This window comes from Megascapheus bottae, chromosome 10 (assembly GCF_031878675.1).
Source record: "Megascapheus bottae isolate mThoBot1 chromosome 10, mThoBot2.hap1, whole genome shotgun sequence".
NCBI classification, from domain to species: domain Eukaryota; kingdom Metazoa; phylum Chordata; class Mammalia; order Rodentia; family Geomyidae; genus Megascapheus; species Megascapheus bottae.
Genome location: NC_143518.1, coordinates 28,480,194 through 28,492,872, shown reverse-complemented (window position 1 = coordinate 28,492,872; position 12,679 = coordinate 28,480,194). Strand labels below are relative to the sequence as shown.

Sequence of the window (12,679 nt, the reverse complement as noted above, 5' to 3'; positions counted from 1 at the left end):
TAGTCAATAAATAGGAGGATTCCAATTGAGACAGTCTCGTCCCAAAAAGCTATCATCAACTCTGACTCATTGAAACTAGCCCTTGTGTGTGTTTGTAGAGGCAAGAGTGAATACAGACCAAAAAGCAAGAATAACTGAAAGAGGCTAGAGAACCAGCAACAGGGATAATAGCTCTAAGGCCAGTATAGGCAAGACTGTGGTGCCAGTAACAGCAATATAGACCTGACATCCTACAGTTTTTATACTCACCTGGAAAAACAGAAAAAGATATAAATTATGTTTGTGGCTAATTCGACACTCTGCTTCCAGTCTTCTCTTAGGACTCTTGCTAGTGCTCCAAGGGCAGTTTCTGAAGAAAAAGGAAACATACAGAAATGATCATCTGCCTTGTTCTCTGTAAATGGTGATTGGTTTTAAATGTCTACTTATCAATAAATAATAAAGAGAAGATGGAACTGGGACAAAAAGTAGGATGTTTCCTTCCAACATAGGAAGCTACTTTTAAAACTTGATCTATGTAGTTCATGAACAACATTATCAGCATTTATTATAGCCATTATATATTCAGTTTACTTTAGCTTTCTGGCCTATTGTTAAAATGAAGTTGGTATTAACTTGAATAAGATTGCTTGAAATTGTCATCTGAGAGATGTTCTGGAGCACTCAAAAAAAAAAAAAAACCTCAGAAAACAAGGTCATAAAACACTGGTAGAAGCTGGGCACTGGTGGCTCCTGCCTGTAATCCTAGCTACTTAGGAGGCTGAGTGCTAAGGGTTGCAATTCAAAGCCAGTCCAGGAAATAAAGTCCCTGAGACTCCTATTAAAAGCACCAAAAAGCCAGAAGCAGGGCTGGAGCTCAAGTAGTGGAATACCATTCTTGAGCAAAATAGCCCAAGCTCCAAGACTGGCAAAATAAAAAACCAAAACCTCCACAATCAAGAATAAATACTATTAAACCAGATAATATAAACACAAAAGAAAGAAACAATGAAAGAACAGGACAAAAAATGTTAAGAGCCACATGGAAAATTAATATAAAATGTCTGCAAATATAGTATATAAACATAAAAACAAATCTTATAACAAATATAAAATTATGCAAATTCTATTTTATGAATAATTTCATTAGTGTAAACAGATTAACTACACAAATGGATAAAAATGGCTTAGAAAAACCCACTATGATACCAAGATCCAATCAGGCCCAGGCTTCAACAAAACTCTTTAGATCCAAAGACACAAATGATGACAATAAAAGGATAGAAAAAGATATGCTGGGGGAGGGGAGAGGTGAGGAGGAAGAGGAAACAAACATGAAACAGATTCAGAGAAAATATTCCTAAATAAAATGATTCACATTTATACTATAAATATTCAAGATATGAAAATCATGAGTGTACACATATACATAAGATATGAATATTAACTTCAGAATAGGAATGTTTTCTAGCTTTTATAGACATAAATCACCATTCAATAGTAGTTCTTCCAAGTTATCAGGATTTCGAGCAAGCTGCAAGATCAGAGCAGAACCCCGAACTTTGTCAGGAATATCTTCATATAATAATTCAATATATTCATCCATATCATTAATGTTAGCAATCTCATCAATCTGAAACAAAGATAAGTACTCAACTACAAATTCTTTGTCAAATGAATGATACTATCAAAATAAACAAATTTCCAATAACTTATAGTACCCAACTTTTTGTAGATTAAGATTTTAGGCCTTTGGATAATTGGACTTAAATACAACAAGCATAAAATAGGCAAAGTAAGACATACATAAACTATAAAAATTGTTTATCAATATAAAAACCTTGATTTAGTTTTTCTCATGCTAGGATGGAACCAGGGCTAGAAAAGCAGTTTATGACAGAATTATATTCCCAGCCCCATAAAATATTTAAAATATGAAGTATATTACAAAGTAATTTATGTTTACTGAAGTAGATTAACCAATATTTTAAAATATACATTCAAAATATTTTATTACTTGAAAATCATGTCTACAAAGCACAACCAATAGTTTTTGTTATTGTTAATTAAATACTATCTACCTTTTTCAAGGACCTCTAAGTTCAGTTGTCATTAAAAATTTGACATTTTATTTATGTGGTTATTTGCATTATTGATGGCAGGCAGTGTCTTACCATTAACTCTTTATTAGATCAGGATTCACACAGACTTACCTCCATTCCTTCAAAAGGAGGTGGATCTTTGGGCTTGCTTGATTTTTCTTTCTTTTCTGGGAAAAACAAAAGACATTTAAATGAGGAAAATTACATTTTTAGAGTTTGGAAAAGTGTTTATTTTCAGCTGCTCAGTTTGATTGTATGTAAGCTGGAGCTACTAAAGCAAAATGTTCACTAAAATTGTGTTTCCATGTGTAAAAGAATGCTTATTTATAATTAATTAATCTACTCCAATGGTGCTAGCAAAGGAATATATTATTAGGACAAACTAATAAAATATATAACAAATAACAAAACTTATTTGTGGCAATGACTTTAAAGTCTTCCTTGGATAACTTTTGGAGTAACTATAGAGATAAATCTGTCAGAGTCAAAATAGTAAATTTTAAGTATCTATCTGTATTTCCCCTTCCTAATTCGAATTTAAGGCAGGAATAGATAAATCAATAAGGCAAAGAGAACATGAGTAATATTAGTAAGTGATCAATAAAAAAATTAAAATAAAAGGAGAAAAGTGATGGGTAAATTGATAAGCTAAAATAACTGACTTTTGTCTGACAAGTCAAATTAAAATAATAAATTAAGCCAAATATCTAAAGTTATACTAATTTAATTCTGACTTACTCCCAAATGAAGTATCCAAAGGCGCAGACACACCTGAGTTATACTGATCTAATTAAAAGCATATATTTTCTATCAGATCCTTATCAAAAGCAGAAATGCATTCATATTAAAAGAAATAAGAAAAACATTAAAATTTTGATTTTATAATTAGTATATATATATATAATAGAATTATTCATTGTGGTAGAATATGAAGAAAGAAGAGACCAGAGAGAGAGAAGGTAAGAGAGTAAGCATGTATGCATGCACACAAATGTACAAAAAAATAAAAATACATTATATACAAGTTTGGAAACATCACCTTTATAATAACAAAATTAAAAATTAGAGAAATTCCAGGGGGGAAAAACTCAAATATATAGAAAGTGTAATCAAACTTTAATTCTGCATTTAAAAATGTGGAATTCTACTTACCTTTTCCCGACAATGAATCCCGGCGGTTCTGAAGATAATACAACAGCTGTTCTACATCATTTAATTTGGAGGGATGAATGAGTTTACATTCTTCAACCACTTTCCGTGCCAAAGAAGTTATATCTGTGTTAGCATTCAAACTTTTCAGGCGAATACTGTAAGCATATACAAATTCCCAACTCAGACATTGTACAAGTACACAGATTCAAAACTACTACTTTAAATTAAGAGTATATACACACTTGTAAAAATTTATTAAAGTATTGCATATAATCACTCAGAAAAATTTAAGGGAATTATTTTCTATAAGTTAGACAAACAAGATAAAAAAGGTAAAATACTTTTCTGACTCTCTAGGCAGGACAGCATATTCGGAGATCCTTTGCTAATGTAGTATTTCAGAAGTTAAAATATATGAATCTTTGGTCAATATTGATTATGAGAAGTCAATATTGATTAGGAGAATTCATAATGCAACAAGTAAATTCTTCTCTTGACCTTGCCTACAACTGCTTTTTTTTCTAGTTAAGGACAAGATAGAATCTTGATATTTTTAGGTTTAATTGCTTTGTTGGCAATAGAAAGTAGAAGAAAGATCAGACTCATTTTAGGACCTATCCGAGAAACTTTGGGGAACAAATGAATAAAATTTATATGTAAATCAGTACATCAATTAACCTCTCCTTCTCACCATCTGAATTTAGCATAAGTGGTTCATTGGATAATCCAATAAAAGATGGTGCAGTCCGAAGACAACTGCAACAAAAATTAGATTCAGAACAAAAAGGTAAAGTAGTGGCAAAACACTGTTAGGTAGATGCTTCTTTGCAAATCTTCAGTCCAAAAAAAGAAAACCAGAGAAAATATGGAACCAACCCACATGCCCCTCAGTAGATGAATGGATCAAGAAGATGTGGTACTTATACACAATGGAATTCTATGCTGCCATTAGAAATGACATCACCCCATTCGTAAGGAAATGGAAAGACTTGGAAAAAGACTTGGAAAGACTTAAGTGAAGTAAGCCAGACCCAAAGGAACAGGCTCAATGGTTTCCCTCATTTGCAATAATTAGTACACACCTAGGACTCTCCTAGCAGAGGATTACAATAGCTCAAAATCTACACACATAAGGTCATACAGGATGAGCCTAAATGAAAGCATCTCTAGGACAGGAAAACAATAGCTTTATCTTGTATGACTGTTGTTCTTAATGTTCTCTTTATTTCTTTGCTCTTTTTTTGCCCTTTGGTTAATCTCATATTGTTACTACATCTGGCTTCATTATGTGGTATATTGTATATATGTTTATTTGAAATAGGAAAGGGAAGGAGGTAAACAAGATGATAGGGAAGGGGTCGGGGGAGGGAAATGGGGACCAAGACATGAGAAAGGGTATCAATGTTTGTGAAGTAATGCACCTTCTATCTGGTGAATATAATATAACCCTTCTATTAATTACAATAAAAATATATGGAAAAAAGAAGTAATGTACCTACTACCTGGCGAATGTAACTGTAACCCCTCTATACATTACCCCACAATAAAAAAAAAGAAAAAGAAAACCAAACAAGTATTCATCCTGTTGAATAATTTCTTAGTAAACATGGCCAATTAAAGAGATCAGGGTGGAGATGTCAAAGAAGTGGTCTGTGAAGCCAGTAGAGTAAGTTAAGGTATTATTTCCAACAAAATCCAAATCTTGGTTCTTCAGAGATTGTCAAAAAATATTTTCGTGGCTTCCAATTTTTGTTGGCAATTAATAAAGCTACTGTAACCATTCATGCTTCGACTTTTCCTTGGACAAATGCTAGATGATATGGTTAGCCTAGAATTGGCTTTGTAAGATATCACCAAGATTTCTTCCAAAATATATGCTCACTTTATTTTCTGAGCAGCTATAAATGAAAGTGCTTATTATTCCACATTCTTGCAAAATCTGTCATTGCTAGCAGTCTGCATTTTAGTCATTCTACTAGGGAGAAGTCAATCTTACTGTTTTAAGATACAAAAGCGTACAAGCCTCTTTTAGATGTTTTCTACCACATATATAATAGCAACTTGATGTATCCTTTTTTCCACTTAGAGTAACACACAGTCCCTTAAACCTTCATTTGTCAAAAAGACATGAAGAAAGTAGGTAATTGAGAAATGTTTTAGAAAATTTTAGCTGTATGATTACTGGCCGATTTCTATAATCAGCAGTTAACATTTTCATTAGGCACTGCATGATTATTAACATTAAAATCTATATTACCTGCATTATTTTTGGACTATAATAATCAGTTTCTCAAAACAAAATCTGTAGAAAACCAGAATTCACATAAAGATGAACTTGTAAAATTTCATTACCCATATTGGAGAACGAAATATAAAGTCTCCAATTTAATAACAGGTTCGATTCATATTTCATTCTGTGATATTCTCCTCTTCATCACTGAGAAAATTTCTCGAATCAAAAAACACATTTTCTTTGTGTACCACAATACAATTACTCTCCATACCTGGGCAGGCAAGGTTGAGTATCCCAAATTTGAGTTACTCAGGTCTTTTCTTGTTAAGATTTAAGGCACTTCCTCCAAATACAGTATATCCTTTTCTTGTTTAAAACTTTCTGCTGAATGTAACTCTTTTCTAGGAAGCTTGCAGTTTTTAAAGCGCTAATATTCTCAAATTCTACTTGAAGAAAGCCAATCTTTAAGAACTAAAAGTTAAATTTCTCCCTCTTGAAGTATGGATACATGAGGTTCTAAAATCAAAGAATCCCATCTCCGAGTTTTTCTTGGGAAGTCAAATAATGGAATCTTGAGAACGCTATGTGTCCTCAAAATATATACACTTTGGTAATTATTCAAACACAAGTGGAAAAGAGTATGTGACAAAGCCTCCAAAAAGGTGGTGTTGTCTACTAAGGAAGTATGTTATATATTTCTCTTTATTGCAGAGGATTCATTTATCTTTAATGAATTATTAATGTCAGTTTCCATCTAAGCCAAATACAAAGGACAGTTAGGATGTATTAATAAGCTACTCAGCAACTTCTCTTGAAGACTGCTACAAATAAAGGTTGCTTAGCTGCAACATCACAAATCTGTAGGTTTCTAGCATGTGTATAACACCACAATTAGCAGCATTTGGCCTCTATCCACAAGAGGGTCATGCACTCCTCCTCCTCATAAATATCTACAGACATTGCTAAATGTCCCCTGTGGGACATTTCCCAGTTGAAAAGCATCACTATAAAGTTCAAAGTCCTAAGTATTATCACGTGTGTTCCTAGTAACCTCAATATCCTTAAGTCAAAAAACAAACATGAAATAGTAGCATTTTTCTACCTAGTTACCAAGTAAAATTCGGGTTCTTTTGTTTATGGAGAAAGGAGGGTTGAATATTAGTGACTCTCAAACCTAAATTTCCAAAAAACCATGGAAGAAAAAGACCATCACCAGTACAAATTCAGGCTAATGAAAAAAAAAAAAATCCAGTTACCAAGGGACAGCTACAGAAGAAACTAGGAAAGTATGCAAGACACTGGGAGAGCTAAAACTAGTCCTTTGAGCCAAACAATCTTGTGTAATTACTAACATTTTTCAGAGGACTATATTTAAAAGTGATTATTGAAGTTCTGTGCCCTAAGTAGAAATTTCTAAAAAGTCTTATACTTCAAGAAATTCAAGGAAAGAAAAAAAACCTAAGGTTTTTTTTTTTTGATTGTGGGTCTGGGCACTGTCGCTGAGCTCTTCAGCTCAAGGCTACCACCCTACTCCTTGAGCCACAGCACCACTTCCAGTTTTCTAATGATTAACTGGAGATAAGAGTCTCACAGTCTTTAGCACCTGGGCTGGCTTTGAACCGTGATCCTCAGATCTTAACCTTCTGGGTAGCTAGGATTATAGGCATGAGCCACTGTGCCAGGCTAAGCTAAGTTTTTTAACAATCATAACAGTCATGATTGACTTCACAAGATAGTAGTGACAAAAACATTTTATCTGGAATAAATATATATTTATAGTTATAGTTTAATATAATTTCATATGTCTAGAAATCCTATAATCACTTAATATTAATGAAGATTAAAATGACATCGGATTTATATAAAGTCTGTATAAGATTCACTACTTACATTTTTTGGCATTCCTTTCGTTCTCCTAACATGGGATCTCCCATTTCTCCAAGAATGGTAGCTTCCACTTCATACTGAACAATGAGCGCTTTTTCTGATGGATGTACATCGATATTCCCTCCTTTAACTTTCCTAGAATACAAAATAAAGAGATATAACCACAACAAAAACTTACAAAATGGCCGTGATTTTTTTCCTTTCTTTTTTTCCCCATATATTTTTTATTGTAATTAATAGAAGGGTTACATTATATTCACCAGATAGAAGGTACATTACTTCACAAACATTGATACCCTTTCTCATGTTTTGGTCCCCATTTCCTTGAATGGCCATGATTAAGTAATTCAAAAAAAAAGAAGCTGATTTAAATAAATGCCTTTGAATTAGATTTACTTTTAACTTGGGACAAGAGCTAAGTGCAAAAAATAGTGCTACTTTTGACAAATACTAAAAGTATCAAAAGTGGTACGCACAAAGCAAGTGAATAAAATTAGCAATTAGGATGGTTTTGAAGAGAATGACAATTAGGATGGTTTTGAAGGAAAAGCCAGCTCATCAACATCAAAGATAGCTATCTCTAAATTTGTATTTAAGAAAATAAATCTTGTCCTTTCCAACCATGTAAAATTGTCAAGGTGTAACTATTTGAATTCTTTTGTATAATAGCAAGCCAGTGAAGTACCAAAAACAAAAATTTAAACAATTTTTTTAAAAAGTAAAATAAACCTACCTAAATCCATTAACTTAGATCACAAAATGACATATGAAACTTAAACTATAATACATAGAGTATCATGTATTGTTTACCATGATAAATTATATCATTAGTTTCTATATGAAATCATTCCACAACCACAACTAGATAACATGATAAGCATTTACATACCGAATATGTCTGACAGTCATTCATCTCAAATTATACTGTCAGTAGTAACTTCAGAAATAGGCCAAATACATTTAATCCCCAAATCTCTACAGTTACAACATGAATTGTTAACTACAATAAAGTAACGATAATTAATCAATATTTGTTGCTTTTCCATTTAAAATAATAAATTGGGTTGTATAAGAGGAAAATAAACAATGGAAACAAATTTCTCACTCTTAATTCCTAGCTAGCCAGCTAGGTTGAAGAATCTTTCAATCTGATGAGAAAGAATACAAAATACAGCTGGGTGCTGGTGGCTCACACCTATAATCCTAGGTAATCAGGGGGCTGAGATCTGAGGATTTGGTTCAAAGCCAGCCAGAGCATTAAAGTCCATTAGACTCTATCTCCAATTAAACCACCAGAAAATCAGAAGTAGCCCTGTGGCTCAAGTGGTAGAGCACTATCCTTGTGCTAACTGAAAAGCTCAAGGACAGTGCCCAGGCCCCAGAATTCAAGCCCCACAATTGACCAAAAACAAAACAAAACAAAATAAAACACAGTAATATCTCAAATGCATCCAGATTATTTAAATTTAAAGATGTTCTTTCAGTTAGGAATACTTTGACTTATTATAATGTACTTTCTAAAATGATCCATTCACTTGAATTTTTTATGAAGAAAAAGGAAAGGCTGGAGTCAGTGCTAGGAAATGCACAAGAAAAATGCAAATATAAAGGTGCTAAATTATTTTGGAAATACAATTGTGAGTTTTTTCATCTCTTTGAACTGAGATACTTCAGAGAGTAATAGAAAACATAGCATCTGTAATTGTATTAGTAAATTGCAACTTTGAGAGCATAAAATTCTTAATCATTGATTTCTGAAATACATTTTTATGTTTGCAGACTTCATGTGGCTACTGATGTCATCATAGTCTTTGTCATACAAAATAAATTCCTCTCACATTCATCACTAGTTTTCTTGAGAATAAAAAATACAAATCCTTGATTTTTTTTATTAAACAGGTAGTTTTTGGAAAATGATTGCTGTCAAATGGATTTTATCACAACATAAAAAAGTATCGACTATGCAATAAAACCATAAGCCACTGTAAAATGCTAAGAACTGTTTTATGCATTATATCTATTAAAAGTCTTAAAAGTCTGAAGTATTTAAAGACATTGAGAAGGAATTTTTTCCATATATTTTTATTGTAATTAATAGAAGGATTACATTATATTCACCAGATAGAAGGTGTATTACTTCACAAACATTGATACCCTTTTCTCAGGTCTTGGTCCCCATTTCCCTCCCTTCACCCCCATCCCTTATCTTGTTTTCCCCCTTCCCTATCCGATTTCAAATAACCAAATATGCAATATATCAGATAATAAGGTAAAATACTGTAATAAGATGAGATAACCAAGGGACAGCAAAAAAGATGAGAGATAACATAGCACATTAAGGACAACAATCACTCATTATATGGCTTTTGTTTCTATATCCTGGAGGTCCTTTCATTTCGTGTCACACTATATGGCCTTATGTATCTTATGTTTTGTTCTACTGTAAATCTCTGCTAGGAGAGCCCAAGGTCCTGGGGATTGAACTCAGGGCCTGGTCATTGTGCTTGGACACTTTTTGCTCTATCACTAGGCTATGCTCCTGGCCCAAGTGGAACATTTTTGATGTTTATTCATATTTATAATTTCTGATGTATACCACCAAAATAAGTTTTATATTTCTGCTACTAATGTAAGGACTTGATAATGAAGGATTATAAGATTAGATAATTCAAATCAACTCCTATTTTAAGGAAATTTAAAACACTGAGGACTGTATGCATTTATCTGTTGGAAGGAACAGGAAACAAATGAAAAAAATCACAATGCTAAGATCCAGGAAAAACAAAGAAGAGGTAAGTTGAATTGGAGGCTGCTTTTACCTGGGGGTATTTGCTAATTAGTTATGGCTAAGAGACATAGAATCTTTTAATAATCACATATGACTAGGGACACAAAAGCTGAGCTCAGAGTACACCAAATAGCAGTAGCCTTAGTCATGCTCTAACTTTCAATTATATTTTAGGAGCGATTGTGAATTTGAATGTATACTTGTCTTTGATATGCTGACAAGTCTAGCTTAATATATCTGAAAACTAAGATGACCCTGGATTTTAAATGCCCCTTTACTATCTTCCAGGAAAAAAGTAATCCTCTGGATAATAAGAAATAATCCTAAAATCTCAAATAACTTTTGGTTTGATTTGTTTTTTGCTTCTCGAGATATGGTCTTGTTATATTATCCAAATTGGTCTTGAACTCTTGGGCTCAAGCAGTCCTCCTGCCTGTCTCTAAAGCTGCTGAGTCTTCACGCACATTCTACCACGTGATTACTGCCACAGCTCCAAATGGTTTAATATATTTATATCCATACATGATATCAATAAAAAATAATTAGCACATTTTCAAGTTTATAGTTACAAGCAACATAAACAAAAATAAGCCAACGAACAGATTTAATAGAAGACTAATAAAGTATGTGATATGAAAAGTGATAAGAAAAATCTACTACAACAGATAAAAGGATGAAGAATGAAAGTCTTATTCAGGAATACACATTGAGTAGGTATCATGTATGTAAATGAAGTCCCAGAAAAAGAAATGAGAGAGAATTCAGGTAAAAGATTGGATGTAGGGCCGGGAGTTTGGCCTAGTGGTTAAAGTGCTTGCCTAGCATGCATGAAGACCCGGGTTCGATTCCTCGGTACCACATACATAGCAAAAAGCCAGAAGTGGTGCTGAGGCTCAAGTGGTAGAGCTCTAGCCTTGAGAAAGTCCAAGGACAGTGCTCAGGCCCTGAGCTCAAGCCCAGGACTGGCAAAAAAAAAAAAAAAAAAAGATTGGATGTATAGAAGATAGTCAACAGTTTATAGTAAACAAATGAATATTTAGTCAGGAGAAAGGTTATATAAGTAGGGTAGATCTTTGTGGTCTTTCCCCCCCCCCCCATTACTGGGGTTTGAATGTGGGGCTCTGAGCTGCTAGGTGGCTGCTCTATTACTTGAACTATGCTTCTAGCCCCACTGTGGTGTTTTACCTAACCTTATACAATCTAAGAACCCTGATCCCATTATGGACATTTGGTTGCAACCAGGGCCAATTAAACCTGACTCCCAAGGAGTTCTGTTTTGACCTGACATGAAGTTTTTAAGTGGTTTCTATTTGGCCTAACTTGGAACTCTATCAATACAGCACAAATGTGTGAGTGGTTATCAAAATCAGAAAAGTCGAATATACACGTTGGTGAAAATAATAATAGGTCCAAAAGTAGGCAGTGGTATATGGTAGGATAACAGTTACTTGTGTCTCAGCTTGGCTAATTTCATTTGAGCTAACTTCAGGTTTGATTGTTCTTTCCTCTAATTAAACCTGCTGTTGAACACTCCTTTTACTATTTTACTTCAGTCATTATATTTCTCAGCTGTAATCTTTTTTTTTCTTTTTTGCCAGGTCTGGGGCTTGAACTCAGGGCCTGAGAACTGTCCTTGGGCTTTCTCAAGGTTAGTGCTCTACCACTTGAGCAACAGCACTACTTCTGGCATTTTTGATGTATGTAATACCAAGGAATAGAATTCATGCATGGTAGGCAAGCACTCTACCAGTAGGCCAAACTCCTGGCTCCTCAGCTATAATCTTTTTGTGTAAACTCATTCATAATGTAATTTTATTTTTTCCAGATTGACTCTTCAATTATTTTATTTTTATTATAAACGTGATATACAGAGGGGTTGCAGTTACATATGTCAAGTAATGAATATATTTCTTTTTGAACAGTGTTACTTCTTCATTTTCTCCCAGTTGTATTTCCCTTCCAACCTCCCTATCATGTATTTTTATTGATATTATTTATTTGTTAATATGTTACTTTTTGGCTTTCTTTAGTTCTTGTTCTGATTTTCTTTAGTTATTTTAACATATGTAGGACAACTGATTTAAAATATTTGTCTTGCAATCCAATGTTGATTTAGCACAATAGTTTGTTTTTCAACAGCCTCCACAGCAAGAGCAAATGGGGTATATTTTCAGTTCTTTGAATGTTTCATACTTTCTCTTGAAACATGAGTACTTTCAGTATTATGATGTATCAAGAAAGATGCAGAAGGAAAGCAGGAAAGGAAGGAGGTGAAGATGAAGGGAAGGAGAGAGAGGAGACCAGGGAGAGAGAGAAACAAGGGGAGAGGGAGAGGGAAAAGGAAACAGAGATATTAGTGGTAAAGCTGCTCTATAAGAAAGGCTAATAAGAGTCCTTCAGCTTGAAGTGAAGGAGACACTAGGCAGTCAATTGAAACCATATGAAAAAATAAAGAATACTGTTAAAAATAACTACTAGGTAAATAGAGGCCAGTATAACTTCACTTTACGTTTATAATACCTTCTCCAGATGATTTAT

The 12,679-nt window shown here is 33.4% G+C and overlaps 1 protein-coding gene across 5 annotated transcripts in view; it reads right to left on the bottom strand.

Annotated features, from left to right (window-relative positions):
- Positions 1 to 12,679, bottom strand: part of Kifap3 (kinesin associated protein 3) — a 117,219-nt gene that overhangs the window by 92,760 nt on the left and 11,780 nt on the right. For all 5 annotated transcript variants that reach the window (XM_090340476.1, XM_090340478.1, XM_090340480.1 and 2 more), the window contains exons 2-6: positions 7,357 to 7,488; positions 3,234 to 3,388; positions 2,193 to 2,248; positions 1,471 to 1,612; positions 250 to 349 (exon numbers count right to left, since the gene is read on the bottom strand). In XM_090340476.1, the coding sequence (XP_090196602.1) occupies positions 250 to 349; positions 1,471 to 1,612; positions 2,193 to 2,248; positions 3,234 to 3,388; positions 7,357 to 7,488 (585 nt within the window). The remainder of the gene's footprint in view (positions 1 to 249; positions 350 to 1,470; positions 1,613 to 2,192; positions 2,249 to 3,233; positions 3,389 to 7,356; positions 7,489 to 12,679) is intronic.